The sequence below is a fragment of the Pyxicephalus adspersus genome, chromosome 6, assembly GCF_032062135.1.
Source record: "Pyxicephalus adspersus chromosome 6, UCB_Pads_2.0, whole genome shotgun sequence".
Taxonomy (NCBI): domain Eukaryota; kingdom Metazoa; phylum Chordata; class Amphibia; order Anura; family Pyxicephalidae; genus Pyxicephalus; species Pyxicephalus adspersus.
The window spans coordinates 99533658-99556744 of NC_092863.1; the positions used below are offsets into that span (position 1 = coordinate 99533658).

At 40.4% G+C, this 23087-nt stretch overlaps 1 protein-coding gene across 2 annotated transcripts in view; it reads right to left on the bottom strand.

The window, feature by feature from the left end:
* DYM (dymeclin) overlaps nucleotides 1–23087 on the bottom strand; it is a 213763-nt gene that overhangs the window by 98423 nt on the left and 92253 nt on the right. The window contains exon 13 of one of the 2 annotated variants that reach the window (XM_072416728.1): nucleotides 4582–4746. The exons of the other annotated variant lie outside the window; for it this stretch is intronic. Within the exon in view, the coding sequence (XP_072272829.1) occupies nucleotides 4582–4746 (165 nt within the window). The remainder of the gene's footprint in view (nucleotides 1–4581; nucleotides 4747–23087) is intronic. 2 annotated transcript variants of the gene reach the window in all.

The window sequence follows — 23087 nt, forward strand, 5'->3', positions numbered from 1 at the left end:
ATGATGTTATGAGTGAGAAGTCATTAGTAGGTCATGGGATGAGCGAAGAGAGCGGCTAGGGGCGGATTTTTCTATCAGGTCAGAAAGGTAAGTGGGACAAGAACTGTGGAGGGATTCGAAGGCAAAGCACAGGAGCTTGAATTTGGTAATACAGGATTAAATGCTGTTTAGGTACCTGAATTTGACTCAGTATTAGCTTCTTGCATGACCTTGTACAGCATATCGTAGAGCGGGGGCGGGAGCAGCAGCTCCATTTGCCAGTCAGTGATGCTGCAATGCACATGTGCTAACAAGCAATACGCAAAAAGAATGAGACTGCAGAGTGACAACCAGATGGGCATATTGGGCTGGGGACAATATCGGTGTCATTTAAATGCAGCATATTAAAATCAGATCTCTGTCCAAAAGAGCTGTGTAAAGCTACGTACATGGTGATGAACATTGGGGGACTGATTTTCGACCGAGGTGAGCATGAGCGGCATTGTATACATGAGTCCCACAAGGTTGTCATATCCAGAAAACTGCTTGCCACTTGCTTGTCATCCCCCTCGCCTCTCAAATGAACAAAACAGTCATGAATGTACAGTTGCCATTCATTCAGTCGATCACAAATGATTGTCACTGGAAACAATCACCTAACGTTCATTGGAAAGCTCTATGAGGCTAAAAGTGGCATTAAATCCGCTATACTCACCTGTCCTATCAAAGCGCGCTGACTTCTTCCTTCTCCTCCTGCAGACATTCTCGGCCATCTTGATTGACTTGGCCAAGAGGAGAAATAAATTCTCATGCAGAATTGTATGAATTCCCGGCATGCTCAAACCAGGTATGCTTGAAACAAACCCTGAGCTGTGCATGCACATCTCATTGAAATTTGAGCGGAGATCAGGGAGGTAAGAATAGTTATTGCAAATGAGATATCCCCTGGCCAAAACCTACTCGATCACTAATTTTTCAAAGTGGGTCCACTTTAAATCTATGGACAAGAACAACAGACATACTTACGCTATGCTGGAAAAAATAGCTCCCTCCGCTGTAACCCAATTGGATATTTAGATGTTTGATTGGAGCTCAGTTTTAAAGTATATAAAAATGTGTTTTGGACAGAGCAGGGAAGTGTTGATGCTCCTTCCAGAATTTTACAAGGGTTTAGGAATTTATAGAGATTGGAAAGTTTATCAGAAATTTTATAGTTACTGAAAAAGGAGTAGAGAGGAAAATAATGGAGAAAGCAATTCTAGACCCAACTTAAAAGGGATTTTTTTAAATCATTTTTGAAGATTTCAGCTTCATTTGCTACTTTGTCACCTGGACAGGAAATGAATGAGAAGTTTCTCTAACATGAGAAAGACTGCAAAAAAAAATTTAAGAAATAATACTTTCTGTATTCAAAACAAACTTCCTGTCTAATATGAGAGAGCAACCATGCGAGTTTATGAAGACACAGCTGTCAGAGATGTGAACTTGGAGACACAGGTGTACACCTGGGTCACTAAATGACATAAGGAGAACACTGTCATTGTCATTGGTACTCATCGCTGGCAAGGAGGTTAGACCAGGGACAAGGTGAGAACTGCAGTAGGTGGGAAATTAACACTTGTAGAACCTCAGTTCCCAGTTTTTATTAACTTGATACTATAATACATAGTGCTTTAGGAAAGAAACTGTGCAGGTAAAGTAGAACTATAACTTCACTTTAAAAATGGAGTGGAAAACAGTGATTTTCACTTCCTTTTTGTGAAGGTGTTGCAACTGAAATTCCAGTTCTCAGGTAACTTCCTATCATCCCAAGGTGCTTTCCCAACCAGTTCCAGCTTGAAGCAAGGTTTTTACCTTGTCTCCCGACCCTCTGTGATACAAACCAGAGATAAGATGTAGATCTGCATCCCTATAAAGTATAAAAAAAAACACACCATGACCTGGTGATGGGGCTTTTTGCAACAAGGTAAGTGGGGACTGTAAATGCAGATTCAGCATTATCATTTACAATGGCAGATGTGCTTCTACACATTTACTACAACACACTTCAAAGAACATGGCTGATTCTGCAGATCTGATAGGTCGGCAATTGAAAGCAATAAAGATTAAAGTTTTACAGTCCTTCAAGACAAAAACCATGAAAAGCAAGTCTGTAGATGGTGATAGCCTAAGGGCATCACAAACCGATTTAAACTCTGAGATGTGTTTAGAATTTTGGTGACACTGTGGAGAAAATCCATGACATGTGGCACAGAACATGTGTGAATTTGTTGCCATATGTTTGCACGGGTTCCATTGTAAGAAATTTCAACTCCTTCATGACCGGGGCTAACTTAAGCCTTTGTAACTTGTGTTATTTGGCCATTTTTAGGAAGACATTCTAGACAGCATTTTTAATTACCTGTCCTCCAGCCTGTTTGATGAAAGTTACTCTGTAATAAAGCTCATGGCAACAATCAAAAGCCATAATTCCAGGTCTGTGGAATCATGCCTCCCGCAAACCATGGCAGCCCAGTAAGATTAGTACCAGCAGCTCTGCTAAAAAGTGACAATTTCACAAATCTGCTTTATGGACAGGTAAATGCAATGCTTACTTCTTCAAAGGTAAGTGATTTTGGCATTTTTCACAAGGTTGCATTTACAGATATACAGTAGCTAGGAAAGGAGGTGATTACCCCAGTGATGAGAGCAAGCATACAATGTCCATTCATATGTGCCAACTACTTTAAATTCTACATAGCCAAAAATTGATGGACACCTGACCATAAAGCCTTCTTCCATAAGCAAATGTTTACAGCTAATTCTATTAGCAAAATCTTGGCCAGGACACTATCTGCATGGAGTTTGCAGGTTCTCCCAGTGTTTGCATGGGTTTCCTACGGGTACTCCGGTTTGAAAAATGAAAGAGGTTCTTGTGTCTGCAATGCTTTAAGTGCTGATAACTAACCCATTCAGGTTTCCGCACACATTTTAAAAAAAAACATGCAGTTAGGTTAATTGGCTTCCCCCCAAAGTTGACCTTAGACTGTATTGAAGACATATGACTATGGTAGGAATATTAGATTGTGAGCCCCATTGAGGGACAGCTAGTGACATATCTATGGAATTTGTACAGTGCTGTCGGTGCTAAATAAATACTGTGCAACAATAAATATTACATTTAGGTGTTTCCAGTGATGGGTACTGGTAATGCTACTAAATACAAAGACAATTTTCACAAATGAATTGCATCCTGATGGAAAAACATTGGGGGAGGACCTGTAGACACTTACACAAGTTCATAAAGGCATAATTTGATATGTTTGGTGTAAGGCCATTTGAGTGGTCCTAATATTAATCCCAGTTAATGTAAGGAGATAGAACACCATCAGTTCCATCTCTGAGTTCTGTGGCCTTCTCACCTAAAACCAGTACCTGACTTCACAAATGCTTTTTTGACACAAATTTCCATGGACACGTTCCAAAATCTAGTATAAAGCCTTCCCATGGAGGAGCTATTGACATTCTAGTGGTAAAATAAAAAATACAGATCCCTTACCTTTCTAATTTAAACTAACCTAGAAGCCTCCACCCATTTACCTACTTGGCTCAGAACAAAAGCCATTACCTCCCCTGGATGGAAACCTTTTTTAACAAGCCATGCATGCAAAACGAGTCCTTATTGAGGAGCTGTACCAAGAATGTTTTTAGTTGCAACATACAACTCCATTCAGAGGTATACTGTTGGGTGTAAGCTTCAAGGTCAGTTTACCTTAGGGAACTAGAATGTATGGACAAGTTCATTTCTCACTTATGGAGTCCTTGTCCTTTAAAGGACAGCAGTTTAAATGGTGTATGGTGGAGCAGTGTTTCTTGGCCTTTTTAACATAGGGGAACCCATTAAATAACTTTTAGGTCTTCAGAGATCCCCTTCTATAATTACTATATCCAATCAGTACATTAGCATTGTGGTCTTGGGAAGAATGGCTCTTACATTGTTGGCCGATGGGAAGAATGTCACCCTTACAGATAGCCAAAAAGATCATTGGTGTCGCTTACACTGACCTGAGAGGCACAAAGTGCTCAAGGAACTCTAAGCAAATTCTGGAAGAATCCAAGGGTTCCCTGGTTGAGAAGCACTGTGATGGAGGGGTAGGGGGTTATGACTATTTATACCGTATGTGTTCAGTGCCAGATATTTATAGTGCTTGCAATTAAAAAACAAACAGATTTGTCTTTTCCAACGCCAAATTGGCTACTAGCAACCATATAGAGATTTTTGCAATTAATGCAAAGGTTGTATGCTTCCCCCCCTCCTATTGTATGTTGCTTCCCCTCCCCTTCCTCCTATGTCACTGTATCTGTCATTTGCAACCTCTATTTAATGTACAGCGCTGCGTAATATGTTGGCGCTATATAAATACTGTTTAAACATAATGCACTCCACCACTGGTTCTCAACCAAAGTTTATGTTAGACAGTAGTGCATCATTCACACAATTCCAACTCGTTGTGCACAATGACGTGACTAATACAGACATACACACAGCCATTGGTTACACAAGTGGCAATATGGAGGACACAGTGGCATGCAGCATGCAGACAGCCATGAGAGATTAATAACCTGGAGGCATAGGATCGCAGTATATGGGAGCACGTTAGAGACAAGAACTCCTCCCCATTGTCACCGAGACTGGTGAAGCAGTGCTGAAGCGTGGAGCAGTGTGAGTGAGGAAAGTACAGTTTGTCCAGCACATACAAATATCTCCGCAAGTGGCGGCAGGCGGAACTGAAAGACAAGGAAAGAGGGTAAAAGGGAAAGAGATAGCGGAAAAAGGGGGGGAGAAGGAAAGAAAAGAGGGAGAGTATGCTTTGAGTAATCCAATCATGTTATTTTGAACAATGAAAGAGGTTCTTGTGTCTACAATGCTAAATGATGATAACTGACCCATTCAGGACAGAGGAAATGGTTTGTTTAAGGTCCTCCCCTTATTGGCACCATTGGTACTAAGCATGTCCCCTGCTGTCCCAAAAAGTCCAGAGCTTCTGGGTGTGGAGGAACATGTAGTTCACTTTCCTTCCTCCTATAATTAAGTACTTGGAGCAACCAAGAACACGGCCGCTGTATGGAAAGGGTCTTGAGTGCAATGCAAGTTCTTTAGACACAAACTGAAATTTATACAAAAGTTTTCATGGATGTTAGTCAGTGATAAGCAGCAAGTTGAAAGTATTGAATGGGGGTCCTCCATGCAAAAATTCATCATTGATTAGGTAAAGGAAAGGTCCACTTTAAAGATGATATGTGAGGTTAGAAATATGAAAGCTGCCATTGCTTACAAATTTGTTTGATTTATTGCAAAGGTGCCATTGCCATCACTCTGTATAAGGATACACAAGCCTGAGCTATTGACCAGGGATACAAAAACAGGACAGGCTTTCAGTAGTGTGTCAGAGTAAAAATAAGTCACTAACTCTTTACAGCAGAACATTTTCAATTCCTAGCATTGAGAAGAAGCAAGCATTCCCATGCAGTTAGTTCTACGACCCTTTAAATTAGTATGAGAGAAAGTAAAGAATAGGCCGGACTGCTGAAAAGGTGCCAAATTAATATGAAACTAAAATGCAGGTGTTTTAGGTCCTTTAGGACACTTTGGAAATTTTAATCCCGGGGGAATTCAGTGTGCAAATACTAATAATTTAGACCAAGGACAAACCCCTTTCAATGCTGGCCTGTTTTGCATGTTCTGAGTTGGAGGATGTCATGGTATACAGAGATCACAAGTTTAGGGGTTCCCAACTGACCATAAAGACTCCTTTTAGGTCTCTGCTTTAAAGTGATCAGGTGGGTTCTTTAATATAGAAGGGACAGGTTATATTTCTTCTGCAATAAAACAAACTTGCCCGCCTGCGATTATTAAACTAAACTCACCTTTTTTCTCCGTTGCCGGCACAGACATCTTTACCCAGTACTATGTCAAGTTTGGGATCGTTGGCCATCTCAGTGTACTTCCTTTGTATGTGCACAGCCATTTATTTATCCCCGGAACTGGCTACCTAATAATTATTATTATTATAACTACACAGTATTTATATAGCTCCAACATATTACGCAGCACTGTACAAAGTCCATAGTCATGTCACTAGCTGTCAAGGAGCTCAGAATCTAATGTCCCTAACAAAGTCATATGCCTTTAATACAGTCTAAGACTAATTTTGGGGGGGAAGCCAAGTAACCTAATTTCATGTTTTGGGAATGTGGGAGGAAACCCACGCAAACACGGGGAGAACCTGCAAACTCAATGCAGATAGTGTCCTGGCCAAGATTTGAACCTGGAACCTAGCACTGCAAAGGCTTATGCCAGGATCATATAATGAGCTGAGCATGCATGTTTTCTAGTTGTGTCACTTTGTTCTTTCATTCCTTATTTTCTCTGTTACAGATAAATTAGAAGTAAACCCCAACTGAATTACATTTCATTTGTAAAAGCAAAGTGTATCATAAACAAACAACATGTCATTTTCTTTAATAAATCACTTTATTTTCCTTTTTTTACATCTTTTGTTGCAGTTAGGGCTTCTAATCTTCTGCAGATTTACCAGAGAACATTACGTACCATGCAGGCCTAGTGTGTACTGGAACAGCTACACACATTAGAAGTTGATGACAATGCAGGAGAACAGTTAGGAGACAGGCACAAAGCATTCTCCCCCTATAACAAAAAGGGCCCGGAACAAGGACCCCGGGTGGGATTACCAGGTATTTTTTAGTCAAAGCTGCATATTTGAAATTAGTAAAAAAAATGTTTATGGAGGCTAAACAGGTGATCGCAAAAGCCTGGAGACCTCTCCAGGTTTCATACGTAGAAGTGGAGTATACACTGGACACCATAATGGTCCATGATACCCATGATAGGTTTATGGCAATCTGGGAGCCATGGATCGCATACCACCGAATCCTCTCCCCTTCCTTGGTTCATGTCCCCCTTCTTCCCATACTTCTCTCCTCCTACATCTTGTATTTGTTACTACTTTTTTAATTTTATTTTTTTATTTGATTTAAATTTTGATGTCTCTGGTTAAAATTTATAATTGCAGCGATTGTTAAAACCAATCAAGATTATTGTTGAAAAAAACTTTTGAAATCCTAACACTTTTTCGAAGACTAAGATGAGAGTTTAGTGATTTGGTTTACATCTACTTTAAACATTTTTTACTTTCTCTTTGTGATCTTCCCACTAATTTTACATTTTCCAGATGACTTGGGCAATTTGCATACAAAAGTCTCCTAAGAATAGAACATAATTGCTGCTAAAACATCCTAAACTTTTTCAGAATTTCTGATTTTTCTTAGGTTTGTGAAACCTACAAGAATTTTTTTAATTTATACATTTGTATAACATTGAAATCTTCTGCAGTATGTAGTCAGGTGACCTGAGGAGCTCACAGTCTAATGTTCCTACTATAGTCATATGTCATTAACAAGGCCAATTTAGAGGAAAGCCAAAAAACCTACTAGTATGTTATAGGGGTAACTATATGTAAATCTATGTAAAAAAATATCTGATTAAATAGGAGTAAATAAGGCTATGTCTTTCACAATCTTTTCCAAATGACTGAAAGATGAATGAATAGGCGTTGTACATACAGCACCGTTCTGCTCTATGGAGAGACAAATGAATGAAAGAATGAGTGGCACCCCACCGCGATCTATCCCCTTCACTTGTATTGCGGTCATTTGTGGATCCGCCAGAACGACGTGGGACAGCCACTGCCACGTCTGACACGTCAGATTTTCATCTGATACTAGCCCTAAGGCAATAATCGGATGAGAATCATCTCACGTGTGTACGTAGCCCTAAGATCTAAAACCTAGCCTAATCAAAAACTACCCAAAAAATACACTTTAAGGGGCTGGGTTTAGCACTACATTAAAGATTCTTTACTGATACCTAGTTGCAATCATGATCTACATACCATATAAAATTTTCCTCTACTAAAAACTGACCTGGGTTGTTACTGTCAATCTGAAGTAAAAATGGTTAATACTTCATGCTGCCACTCCACTGAAATGGGGATGCAAAATTTGCTGAGTGCTGTTTAGCGGTGTTGAGCCCAATTCTGGGCTGGGGAACGTCTGGCACAGAGAGCGGATCATACTCTAGGGACAGGATGCATGCGGTTTGGAAGAGTCCCATTGCAAACAACTGGTTGTACAGAGAGTCACATTTCACATGAAAGGCAAGAGGAACCTGGTAACCTGGGACGTCTACAGTAATCTCAACACTCCTTCTCAGAAGATTGTTCCTCATCAACAATCTTCTGAATGACTCTGTTATTCCACTCCCTCGTCTCAAAGAAGCTATGTGAGGAGTTAGAGTTTGCGACTAACAAAAATCACATTTTATAATAATTTGCAAAGGTTTTTTTTTTTTTTTTTTTTAAATTGCTGTCTGTGTCTGTATTAGAAATTCCATATTCCTCATCTGGGCCAGGAGGTAACAGGAAATCTCTCCAATGGGTACACAGAAAAATCATCCCGTTCAATAGAATGGCGTGACAATGCCCCACATTGGACATACACGGACATCACAGGATACCTTGAACTGGGATGCTCTCCCCACCTCTTTTAGCTGGGGGCACCACCCAGAACTTTTCAGTAACCCCCCGGCTGTTTTTGGGTGGTTACTGAAGAGCTGGGTCACAACACAGAGTTCACCACCAGTGTGCAGCTTGTTCCCACCCATCTTAAAAATTTTCTGGGTTGAAAACTGGCTGTAAGTTACCACAAAGGTGTAAATTTACTCTCAAACTAACATACACATACATGGCGAGCCAGTTACTTCCACTGTAATGCATTGACCGGGAAGATCTCCATCAGTGATTATCAGCTTTACTGCTTTATAAATGAATGCGAAAATGTAGAATTCTCCCTCACTCGATCACAATACGAACGCCCACCAGGACAATATATTGAGGTTGAAACCCCCTATTAGGATAATAGGAGCAAAAGATTTACCTATTTCAGTTTGCCCAGTCCTGAAAATCCGTTGACCACCATTGCCCCATTTTCTGGTTTTACCTGGAAGTCTGCTGCTGCATAGTCTTCTATCGTCGTTTTCCATTCCATACTTTATGGTTCAACATGTTGTGCATTGACAGATGGTCTTCCACATTATAGCTGACAAGTCCATGTAACTATTACCTTTCACAGGATCACAGCTTTTACCCTGACTCCATCTTTGTTAAAGAGAATGTAAACTCAAACCTCACCCAACAAAAAAAATAAATAAATTTACCTTCAATCCCGCAGAGCAGTCGATCGGTCCAGAGTTCTCTTCCATCGAGTCCCACGTCGTCCCATCATTTGGCCTCGGGCCAGCGAGCCAGGCGCCGCCATCTTCTCCTCTTCTTCCAGGTTCTTCTTCCTACATCACCAGACACAGGCACGAGATCGGGTGACATAGATGGAAAAAAAAACTTCCTGACCTAACTTTTTTCCCTTTTGACAAAGGGGCTCCCAGAGATGTTCGGGCATGCGCAGAAGGAGCACCCAGGAGCCTCCTGGGATGCGTGACATAGGTATCCCGGGAGGCTTTGCGCACCTATTCATTCAGAATTAGGGGGCAGTGCTGCACTTTTTTTTGAAAGGGTGTTGCACTTAAAACAAAATTTTTACCTTACATAAAAGAGATTTCCTTTTATGTAAGGTGAAAATGCTGAGTTTAGGTAAGCTTTAGGGACATCATGTAGGGTCACTTCTTGGACTCAGCTGCTCAAAAATGACAAAATCATGGAAATACTGGGCAGCACAGTGGCTCGGTAGTTGGCACTCTGGCCTTTCCAGCGCTAGGTCCCAGGTTTGAACATCAGCTAAGACAGTATCTGCGTGGGTTTTCCTCTGGGTAGTCCAGTTTCCTCCCACATTCCATAAAACATGAAGTTAGGTAAATTGGCTTCATCCTAAAAATGAACCTTAGACTGTATTAAAGACATATGACTATGGTAGGGGCATTAGATTGGGAGCCCCTTTTGGGGACAGCTAGTGACAGAACTATGGACTTTGTACAGCACTGCGTAATAAGTCATGCTATATATATGTAATATTAATAATAATATTAGTATATGTGCAGTTCTTGGCAGGGGATTAGTCCATCACCTTGCTACAAATCTGCAATGTTGTAGTCTGACCACTATGGGAATGCATGACCCTCTTATCAAGACCAGTTGGTCTCAAACACAGCCACACTTTAAGGATACCACCTTGATTCTGGTCATTGGTTGAAGCATGCAGACTTTGTACACACCCATTACTTTATGTAATAGGCAAAAGTGAACCATTTCAGGGCTACAGAATCAGAAGTTAAAAAACAGCAAATAGCCAGCACATGTGTAGCAGAGCTAAAATTAAGGCTTTCACATCCAGGTCTGCATGCGGTCATGACTGAACTAGCTATCTGTAGGTCACCACCGGTCCACGAGTGTTCCCAAAACATCCTAATCCCTCTTTACCAGTAATAAAAACCCAAATCTAATCTTTATATACCACAGCTGCTTTTTATTGTACATCATGAAAAGTAATATTTTAAAGTGAATTAATTCTAAATTACCACTGGACTATCACATACCATCCATCGAGCAATAAGAGTGAATCATTTTTTTTTCCAAAACTATATTTCAGCCAAATATAAAAACCAATTGGAGAAGTCTGGAAAGAAACGTTAAAACTTTAAAAATTAATTTGCCAGGCCACAGGAATCCTACCGCTGAAAACCGCTGGTTATTTGCAGAAATATTAAAAACATGGCCACCAACAATGGTGGAGGAATTCCCCGATGCAGAATTGTTCTGTATTATGGAGGAAGGCTGAGTCATTTCAAGTGAACAGAACAATGGCTGAATACAGCTCACTGTGACAGAACAGAATGGAAGCAAAGACTAAAGGATGTCTTAACAAAAATGCTCATCTTTAACAGATGTGCCCTCGGGAGATGGATGAGAATGTCTTGATTTAGCCAACAAACAGAAATGGTCAAATTTGCAACATTTTCCACTGATGGCTAAAATTGCTTGTGTTGATAGGAAAAATTTGTGCAATTGAGCCTCATTGTGCTGGAAAGTTGGTCCTACATTCTTTTATTTATATGACTGAGTATAGCCTATTTAGCCATTGAGAGAGTTGCAGGCTGCCAGGTATACCGGCATCCCCTGTGCTGTTGGGACTGAATGAATGCCAGTGCGCATGCATGCACGGAGTTACGTCATCCCGGCATGGCCAATAAAGATAGACGAAAATCAACAACCTGGTAGAGGAGTAGAAGACGATGACAGCACCCACAATGGAACAGAGATATGTGAGTGTTTAAAAAAAAAATGTGAAAAGGCAGGTAAGGTTACTTTATTGCAAAAGAGCCATTGTCTGTACCTTCTGAAATTAAGGACCTCTTTTCTCTTTTCTAGAACTGCCCCAACTCTCTGGAATGGTTTACCTCGTCCTAGTCGGCTTGCTCCTTCTTTCTGCCTTAAAACTCATCTTTTCAACCTCACCTACCCGTCGTCTTCTAACTCCTAAACCCTCACTACTTCCCACCATTCCATATCCTCCTATTGTGTGATACTTCCCCCACCTCCTAGATTGTAAGCTCTTCTGGGCAGCGTCCTCGCCTCCTCCTTTGTCACTGTTTGTATCTGTCATTTGCAAACCCAATGTAGAGCGCTGCGTAATATGGTGCTATATAAATACTGTTTAATATGATTATTCATTATTAATATTATTAATAAGATTAATAATAATAATAATGTAAGTAAGAAACTAGTAATTCATCTTAAGCTGGAGCATATCTGTAGTCCCAGGTGAAGCCAAAACCACAATCACCTCTCCAGAGAATACATCATTACAAAACAGGTCAGCAATGATGGCTGTCCTCGCAGGTTCACTTTAAGAATAGTAAATTCTTATCCTATAAATAGGTTGGATATCTCCTCCAACTCCAATTACCATCACAAACTTGCAATTAAAGTGAGTCAGAAGACAAAGTTTAAAGGTTTTACATTTTATCCTGCCATTCAAGATTTACAAGAATGGCCCACCTTCCTAATAAGCCTAAGGGCCCTTGTAGATGGGCGTTATTCTTGTGTCAATGGAATCAGTTTAAGACTTTGCTGAGATCATTCAGAAGGCAGTTTTGAGTGCATTTGACCTGCAGCTGAACTTCTGACTTGCTTCTAATGGGTTTTGCACCCCTACAGTCCTGTATGGGAATGGTAAAGTCTTAAGTTACTAACCTTAAGTAACTAAAAGTTACAAGCGTCTTTTTCTGGCCTGTAGAATCTCTGGGTAGTTATCAGAGAGAATGTGTATTAGGATAATAAACAAATCTCCAGACAAAGAATTATCTTCTCCCACCCTCTCATACTATCTGCAGGGAAGAAAAAAACATGTAAACCAATTTTTAAGTTTTTTCCATCTCACCCTTAACTTTCAATTTGGATCATTCCTGCCATAGATGGACACTTTCTAAAGGATGTCTGTGGCAAAGTCTATTACAGAAGGTATCATCATCAAGATGGGATGGCCATGAACCTGCCTACGGCGATTGATCAGCAGTCCAACAAGGAAATGAGGTTAGGGTGAATTTATCTCTTCCCCAATATTATTTATTATTAATAATAAACAGAGTTTATATAGCGCCAACATACTATGCAGCGCTGTACATTAGGGGTTGCAAATGACAGATACAGACAGTGACACAGGAGGAGGAGAGGACCCTGCCCCAAAAAGTAGCCGATTATGTGTTGAAGCTCCTGATGATTTTCAACTTCAATTTTTGCCTTCATGGAATCAAAAATTGCCACAACAGCTGAGAATGCCACAAATTTCTATTTCAAAAGTTGAGCTTGAGATGCTTTTGAGACTTTTTTTTTTAGTGCACCAAATGCCCACTTGCATCATGTTCTGCAAACTAAAGTTTTTGGATTTTCTATCACTGTCCTATTGACAACGTGGAGTGGGGCGATTCTCCCCATTGGGTGACACAGACGGCCAATCTCACTTTTTGGTGGGTTGATCACAAAATTTTGTGCAAGGTAAAATGGCTAATGCCAAAGAAATGCTTCCTCTGGGGAGACGCCACATGTAGCTTCTTCTAGCAGCAGCCCCATGGAGAAATAATGGGGGGCGGTAGTGAGGGGTACCAGACCACTCACTGCCACCAGTGGTTAAATCTGCATTTGCTGGTTCTTTCAGAACCAGAGATGCATTGCAAGTGAAGTTGCAGGCAAGTTGTCAACCCAGCAGGAGCTGCAGGGGATTATTATTATTATTACTACCCAGTATTTATATAGCGCCAACATATTACGCAGCGTTTTGCAAAGTCTATAGTCATGTCACTAGCTGTGCCTCAAAAGAGCTCACAATCTAATGTCCCTACCATAGTCATATGTCATTAATACAGTCTAAGATCAATTTTGAGGGGAAGCCAAATAACCTATCTGCAAGTTTTTGGGATGTATCACTCAATCCCGAAGCAGATCTGAAACTACCTCAAACCTTCTTTCACAAAACAAGACCTGTTCTGACCCTATGAGAATACTTAGAAGGGGTGAGAGGTTGGGTTGAGCATATTTTTGAAATCAGACATGGGCTTTAGGTTTACTGTATTGGATATCATCAACATTATCATTGTGAAAATGTTTCCAATGTTGTTAAGTTTTGGGTAAGTTTGAAAGCGTTAAAGCTTCTTCTTTGTTTAATTGTGGAGATTTTTCCCCACTTCCTGCCTTCAGAGACAACAGAAAGTGAGAAGAGAGATCTTTATAGTAAAGGAAACACATTTGTGCAGGTATAGAATAAACAAATGACTTGGGAGATTCTTTCTGTTCCCAAGATTTTAGATTTTCCATTACTTTCAGTCCCGGTAAGAGGGATCTGCTAGAATGAGGACTGACCAACCATATCGAGTAAACAGATGGTGATATAAAATGTAAGAGTCAAATCCTTCCACGCTGACATTATAAACACTTGATAATTTCAAGGTTTGTTGGCTCCAATGGGAACCTGTTAGATATGATAGGTTTACTGTGTGAACATGCGGTCGCTCATCATGTGACATGGGCCAGATTTATTTATGGAGTAGGTAAGGATGGGTTTTTCCATTCTCTCCATCGGACAATTGATTGCTGCAGCTCAGACAACAAAATCATTAGGCAACCTCTAAATTGGCTGCCATAGCTAATAAATATAAATCCTCTACCGATTGAAGGTTTATCTGTGACCAAATGACTCCATATTTTGTATAGGGGGTGATGAGAAACACAACAGACAAATAACGTCAGGAAATGGTTAAGCCTGGCAAGCCGCAGACAGCATGTGACACGACTGGGAAATGTTTAACAAATATGTCTCACCACCGAATTACCTCCTATTAAAAATCTGCAGACAAGCGGCTAGAATCAGTTCTCAGCTTCCTTCCTGTTTTCTAGTCTTGTAACTGTATCTCCGGGACTCCTGTACATCCTCATTGTGCCAAACGACCTGTGACAGCGGTAAATCTCAACACAAAAGCCAAGCCCATCCAGGCTGGCATTAGGGAAGAGCTTTTGTTTTAACAAAAATGACTCTTTCCATTTTTACTGAATAGTCTGGGTCTTTAGAATATAACATAATAAAGCCCAACTCCAGCTACAAGTGCAGGGACAAAAAACACAGAAAGCAGTATTATTAATAAAAAGGATTTATATAGCGCCAACAAATTATGCAGCGCTGTACATTAAATGACAGGAATTGCAAATGACAGACAGATAGACAGTGACACAGGAGGAGGAGAGGACCCTGCCCCAATAAGCTTACAATCTAAGAGGTGGGAGAGGTAGCACACACTAGGAGGGGGGAATCTGGAATGGTGGGTAAGTGGTAAAGGTTTTAAGAGACGGAAGAAGATGAGGTTTTGAGTGCTCTTTTAAATGAGCAAAAAGTAGGAGCATCCCGTCCCTACTCCAGTCCCACAATTGATGGTGCCTAAACAAAGGTATATAGCAGACACTGACCCCCAAGTTTTTTTCTCATTATTAAGTAAAAGAAAAACAAATGGAAGTTAATTTTGGAAGAAACGTAGGAAGCTCCTCTTTACCTGCAGGCAGGTGACAACTTTGCTTCACTGCACTAAAATTCACAACAGTGTTGTCAGCCCTGCCTCATGTCTGCCTTTTTTGTGCCTTAGATTGTAAGCTCTTCTTTGCAGGGTCCTCCCCTCCTCCAGTTTCTGTATCTGCCATTTGCAACCCCTATTTAATGTACAGCTCCGTGTAATATGTTGGCACTATATTAACACAGTTTGATTATAATTATAATAATAATAATAATGTGTACATAACTTAGGTAACAGAGATGAGAGAGGGGGAAAGGGTTGTGAAACCCGCCAGTAAGAAATAAAACTGGCTGATAACCTTCTTTTGGGGTGCAGTGATCAGTCTTCTACATAAAGTTTGGAGCCTACTTTTTTTTTGTTCCAAGGATCTAATAATATTTTTTTGATATGTTTTACATTATAAAAAAGATAGAAATGTGCATCTATCCCAACATGCTTTGGGAAGTGCTAACTTTCTTTTGAAAACTAATTCTGGCCTTCCAACTTCAAGGGGAACTAAAGTACCACTTTTAACATTATGGTAACTGTTCTTACCTTACTGTTTGCTGCCCAGCTGTCAAATTTTGCTGAGCTGCGCATGCAAAGCTCGGCATTGGTTGCGAGGGAAACCAAACAATCCTGGCTTCCTTTGCGCATGCCAGAAAATGAATGAAGCCTCACATGCATGGGCAGGAGTCAAGTCAAACAGCCAAGGCCAATCAAGATGGCTTATGATTGACTTTAAAAAGAACAAGGAAGTTGCCGGCGCCCTACGACAGAATAGTGATAAATGAGTAATCTCAAATTTAGGCTATGTACACATGCCAGATGATTCTCTTCGTATAATCCCCTGATATTGGACAAGAATCTCGCGTGTGCAGCGCTCATCGTCCATCATTCTGGTGACCTTTCCAGCGGATCAACGAATGAGGAACAATCATAACGAAAGTAAAGAGGAGAGCACGCAGTGGGGTGCCGCTCTGTCGTTCTGCACTTTTCATAGAGCAGAATGGCGCCGTATGTACACTGCTCGTTCATGAATCTTTCTTCTGTCTTCTGTCTTAGGAAAATATTGTAAAGGATCCTTTCCAACAACAATTATTGCACGTGTGTACCCAGCCTTAGTTCCACTTTCATTACTAAATAATTTCAAGCATGTCTACCTTATTTACAATACTTGTTCTGGGTCAGTCATTCAAATACTGAAGCCAGCGGATCAGCCAGGATAATAAGCTGGATGTAGGATTTTAAGAGCCTTGTCAGTAATAGCAGCCTCCATTTTTAGAGGAAGGTCTGTTCCTTTTCCATAAGGTCCTATTGGCTATTGAATAATTATCCAGTTGAGAGTCATTACCAACCATTTACCATCCAAATCCATCGGTCAATTATAAAGTCAAAACTGGGAGATGAATGCACCACTTCCAAAACATAAAAAAGGACAATGTCTTAGAAGGCGATTAGATTTTTCTGTCGGGTTCAATCATGTTTTATGTCCAGCACTTATGAACAGCGCACAGAAGGGCTTTGGGGATCCTGAGCATGTTTTAACATGATATAGCATTTCAAGATCAAAGAAAACTTAATGGAACAAGTTGCATACATTCCAATTTTCCAGTCTGACTAATTTCTCTCAATAAAGTCTCTAAACAGAATGTTTACTAAGGGCGTCATCCATCCACTGTCTCCCGGATCAGCTCCTGTCATGGCACAGAAATCATCCACCTGGCAGACAGTGCCATCTTATGATGTAGCGGACGTCGATCGGCTTATAAGATTCTAAAGGGCACTGCCGGGTCATCAGGCCTTAATGCTGCCAAGAGACGCTTGTGTTCTTTTTTAACATATTTATATATATTCATGAGTACGCCGAGTGCTGTGGAGGGGGCTAATCCCCTGGTAAAGAAGCGGATGGCGACAATGGATACGCTGTGCCATGCTATGATCCCAAAGCTTTCACTTGCAGAAAAATAAATACTTTTTAAAAAAACATCCTAATCAGACTGGACATTTGCAAGTCAGCCATGCTGTCTCTGCCCTTGTACAGATGGCCAATTGTCTTTGGTAATGCCATGTCCTGCTCTGCTCATCCGCAGAGAATTGAGACACTGGGGCCTTTATCTGGAACACCTCGGGTGTACAGAATGCGTAAGAAATACAAGACCGTGTGCCAGCTTGGTATAGACTTACAGTCGGAATGGCCCGCGTGACGTGAGGGAAAGGAACGTGTTCAGCAAGATTGATTTTTTTTTTTTTTTGCCAACAAATGGGTTTTTCGGTCATCAGGGAACTACAGGTCTCACCAACCCTGGAAATGCTTGAAAAAGCAGCTCCATACTGGATGCTTGCTTAGCTGATGCAAAGAAATAAACTTAGTAAAAGCAATGCTAAAAAAGAATATAAACAGAAATCTGCCAAAACATTAAAACCACTGACAGGTGAAGTGGATACCATTGACAATATTGTTACAATGACAGCGGTCAAGGCAGTTGGATGTATTAATAACTAAGTGCAATTCTTCCCTGATATGATATGTTGCAGAATAAATTAGGCAATTAGCTAACCTCCTCCGTGTATACTTATTAACTGCTAAATGCAGTTTTTGGGTGCTTCGTTGTAAGCAGGAAAAGTTCTGCGTTCCTTGGACAGCCTAAAGCAGATCTCCAGGCTTAAACAACTGTTTGAAACTAAATTTTGACACTACACACATATTATTATTATTATTATTATTATTATTATTAAACAGGATTTATATAGCGCCAACATATTACGCAGCGCTGTACATATTACTTTCTTATTGTTAAAGCTTCAAGTACGATTCATGTTTACAGTTCAACACCTAGAAATATGGAAATGGTACGCATTAATCAAACTGGTATTTACTTCATTAGTTGGCTCTGCTTCTCTAGGCTTGGACAATGAAAGAGTAGGTGTATATGTGCGAGGTCATATCTGTGCTCTCATTCTTTGGGAATGGCAAAAGCTTTACCCACCACTCCCAATCTCTTTGGCTGACCTTGATGAGGATGGCAATGAGGTCTGCTTCATCATAAACCAACTGCATACTACCTAATGAAGGTGACTCGAGAGGTGCACGGATTTAACCAATGGCAATTACCTCCTACTAAACTACAAAAGTGTAAAAGTTGTGCCTGCACCATGCTTTGTGGGTGATCTGGCTCTGCACCTCCTGTAAGCTCGTTCTTAGGGTTAAGGTGTCTAAAAACCCTGGAGGAAAGCCAGCCATGCCGGGATGATCTAGTGGCCCAACAAAACATACATTTTTGTTACCAGACAATACATTGCCCATATGGATGAAGGGAGGGCAATGAAGAAACTTTAATTCTGAATATTGTAGAAGCGTATTATATTTCATAACCTTCCTTCCTTCATGCTTAAAGTTCCTTCATTGCCCTCCCTTTATCCATATGGGCAATGTTCGCTTGAAATATCTGGAAACAAAAATTGTACAAAGTATTGGTCAGACAAAAAGGATATTGTGGAATTGGAGAAAGTGCAGAGAAGGGCAACTAAACTAATAAAAAGAATGGAGGAGCTCAGCTATGAGGAGAGATTAGCTGAAAATAATTTATTCCCCCTTGAGAAGAGACGTATAAGGGGGGATATGATCACCCTGTATAAATATATAAATGGTTCATAAAGGGAACTCTCTTCTCAGTTATATACTTTGAGATCATTACAAAGAACAGGGGGACACATTTTGTGTCGGGAGAAAAAGAAGTATAAGCTCCAGATAAGGAAGGGATTCTTCACTGTAAGGTCTGTGCAAATGTGGAAGCGGCTCCCTCAGGAAGTAGTTTCACCAACTACTAAAGATTGCTTTAAGAAAAGGCTGGATGCTTTTCTAGAAGTACAGAATATAACTGGGGATTAAAGTTTTAAAGTAGAGATAACGGAGACTGTTGATCCTAGGAACATCCGATTGCCTCACGGAATCAGGAAGAAATGTTTTTCCCCTGTTGGAGCAAATTGTACCAGGGGTTTTTTTTTGCCTTCCTCTGGACCAACTATGTCCCTAAGTTTTTATATCTGGCATATGATTATTTCCCTAGTGGGTGACTTTGATGGACTTATGTCTTTCTAACCTAACTTACTATGTAACTTTAAACCCTGATAAGCTGCAAAGAGAAACAAAAAGCCAGGAAGTTTTGGATGGGTGGAACACACTGCTGACTCTTTTTCCTTCCAGTCTAGTACCATCACATGGGGTCTCTGTGCAGAAGATGGGATTTTCATATTGATCCAGACAGATATGGGGGCTTCCAGAGCTTGTGATAAACCCATATGTGTACAATATATTCCTGCAAGATCACTTTTAATACCTGTCCTGGGACTTAAATCCCTAATGGGATGTGCAGTGTAGGATGGCTCAGTGACCTTGGCAGTACTGGAGTCCAAGGTTCAAATTTCGGCTAGGACACTATTTTAGTGGGGTTTGTATGTTCTCCCTGTGTTTGTGTGGGTTTCCTCTAGATACTTAGGTTTCCTCTTAAATCCCAAAAACGTGCAGTTAGGTTACTTGTTTTTTCTTCAAAAACTGACTGTAGTAATGACTATGGTAGAACATTAGATTGTGATCCCTTCTGAGGGACAGCTAGTGACATGACTAAGTTTTGTAAAGTGCTGAGTAATATGTTGGCGCTATATGAAATACAAGATAATAAGATAATAATAATAAAAAGGTATAAACACATGTCTCCAGTGCAAGTACAGCCATAAAGAAAGCATAACAAATGCATTAATGACAACTAGCGGGTCATGTCATTGGTTGAAAACAACAAACCAGCATACACACATAAAGAATTGAAGTTCCATTACTTGTAAGAAAAGTTACAAGAGAGATTTAATAGAACTCATCAATCTTCCCAAATATTGCACAACATGTCTGCATTGTTAGCTATGGCGTAACTAATATCAACTCAGCACTTTCTGGAAGTTACACAAAAAAAATAGTTCATAATACAAAGAACATCTATTTGCAGTATGCCCCCATTAGGGGAACACGAAAGACCCCACTGTTTAATTCTGGAAATGTCTTTACATTTTATTATTGAATATTATATTGAAGCCAAATTACAGGGGAAATAATGTTTGAAGGCCTAAGACTAGGAAATCCATGAAGGGCTCTTCCTGTGAGGGTTAAATACTGGTTTAGTTTAGGTAGGGGGGAAGCACAGTCCAAGAGAGGGGTAAGAAAAAAAATGCTTTTTATAGGAACCCTAAGCTTTAGGGTTGTAGAGGTTAGTATTGAACTTCTGAATACTACCAGATATTCATATTGCTTAATGGGCGGCATGGTGGCTTACTGGTTAGCACTTTGCAGCGCTGGGTCCCCGGTTCAAATTTTGGCCAGGACACTATCTGCATGAAGGTTGCAGGTTCTCACCATGTTTGCGTGAGTTTCCTCCGGGTACTGCGGTTTCCTCCCACATTCTAAAAACATTCAGTTAGTTTAATTGGTTTCCCCCTTAAAAACATGACCTTAGACTGTGGTAAGGTCATATGAGTATGGTAGGGACATTAGATTGTGAGCTCCTTTGAGGGACAGCTAGTGACATGACTATGGACTTTATACAGTGCTGTGTAAAATGTGCTATATAAACACTGTGTATTAATAATAATGCCATGCATAGGGAATAATTGCTTAGTGCATATTAGTAACTGGAAGGACTTGACAGGAAGTATGCGCAAGACTCAGGATAGCTCTGTTTTGTGACAGTCAGTTTTTGCATTTTTAGGACCAATATAACAAAAATATGTTTGGCGGTGTAAATAACAGACCAAGAGGAAGCAAATAAGAGAAAGGTTTAAGTACATTTTGCTTGATTCTTTTAGCTTCACAAGGCCCTCAAAGCTCAAACCATCATAATTTCTGGCTATAGTGCATCATTATCATATTGGAAGGAATTGGTTTATTGGCTGCGGTAGCATTGCCAAGCCTTTTTTCATATACTACATGTAGCGGTTTCCTATCAACTGCTTTTAACCACTTTTGCAAGTGCATTTTGGAGGAACAAAGGTGAAAAGAAAAAGCAGAAAAAAACCTGCAATGCTTTGCTAGGAATTGCAACTGCAACTGCATTTGCAAACATCTGAAGAGGCCTAGCGGTAACCACCTGCCACCACTCCCAGTAGGCGTCTAGGAAAGGTAAATGCCACGGCTTTTAACTGCTAGTCAGAACACAATGATTTGAAAGCTCTGATCTCATACCCTATCATTGTTCTCCCCAGCCCCTTTTAGCTGGGTGCACCGCCCGGCAATTTTCAGCGACCACCCGGCTATTTTTGGATGATGAGTGAAAAGTTGGGTTATAATACAGGGCCTCAGATTCTTCCCACCCAGTTTAAAAGAAATTCTGGGGAAAATACTGCTCGTTATTGTAAGCATAGACAGTAAGCATCTGATGAATAGAAGAGCGACATGAGGGACATGAAGTAAGTAAAAAGAGCTTCCCCACTCCCAAAAACAAAAAATGAGCATTTATCCCTTGCAGTAAAAGGGGGACCCCACAAAGATTTTTTGTTTAATATTCCTGGAGAATAATTTCTAGTTTAAATACAAAATGATTACATTTGTCTTGATATATATTGGTGCTGAGCATAGGGAGTACATTCTTCTCAGCACTCCTCTTCTGCTGCCTTTTTTTGTAGTTTTCTTGATTGGCTTCAATTTCACCTTAGAATCAAATTCATCTCCTGTGCTTTGCTTTCAAATCCCTCCACAGTTCTTGTCCCACTTACCTTTCTGACCTGATATAAAGATACCCCCCTAGCCACTCTCTTCTCTCCTCCAATGACCTACTAATGACTTCCTCACTCATACCTTCATCTCACCCATGACTTTTCCAGAGCAGTCCCAAATCTCTGGAATCGTCTTCCTCATCCTATTCGGCTTGCTTCTACTTTCTGCTCATTTAAAAGAGCACTCAAAACCTAACGCTTCAACCTCATCTACCCGTCATCTCCTGTCTACTAAACTCTCACTACTTCCCACCATTCCATATCATCCCTCCTATTGTGAGACTTGCCCCACTTCCTAGATTGTAAGCTCTGCCGGGCAGGGTCCACTTTACCTCCTGGGTCACTGCCTGTATCTGTCTGTCATCTGCAACCCGTACTTAATTGCACAGCACTGCGTAACACATGTTGGCGCTATATAATTCCTGCTTAATAATAATAATAATAATATTAAATAACACGAAGACGCTTGTCTAAGACTTCATGGGTAGGGGTTTCTTGTACTAACAACAAAAAACTAATTTTAAAGTTGAACAAAAGTCTTGCAAATTGCAGGTAAGTTTTTAATAGCAAAGGAGAATAGTATGTACAGCATGATGTTTACTGGATTCAATAGCTTAAACTGGAATTTATAAATACAGGTGTATGTCTCCTTCCAGTGGAATATGATCAACTGGAATCGTGATTGAGATGCAATGCAGGAGTGTCCCACATGTAGCTATCAAATCAATAACTTGTAGGATGTAAAATTTCTTGGTGCTGGTGGCAGATTCTAAAACCACAGCACCAAATTTCTTTATTTTCAAAAAGGAGCAGGGTGCACTCTCTGGCAAAGACCAAGTACGTTACCCTCTAACTCTCTCCCTCCTATCCTTTTCTGTTCCTGCCATGGGAATTCAGAAAACTATTAAAGAAAATAAAGCCAGTTCAGCAGATTTGTGAGAGAATTCCATTTCATCAGCAACCAAAAAGAAGATGTGTTAAACTGTCCTTACAAGGTTCTGGCCTTGCCAAACCCACGATTACCAGCGTTTCAGAGAAAAGGGGCTTAGCACCTATCCTCGGCATAGAGATGCTCTTCTAAGAGTGACATACTAAAGGTCAGGCAGGAAAATCTTCTCATTTTGTATGTCTGCTAAGAACTCTACACCTCATTCCCATCCACCGCACAGAATTAGCTTTCCAACATGCGCATATGTTTTATATGTCGACTGTATTCATTTATTTTATTAAAAATGTTTCATTAATTTTT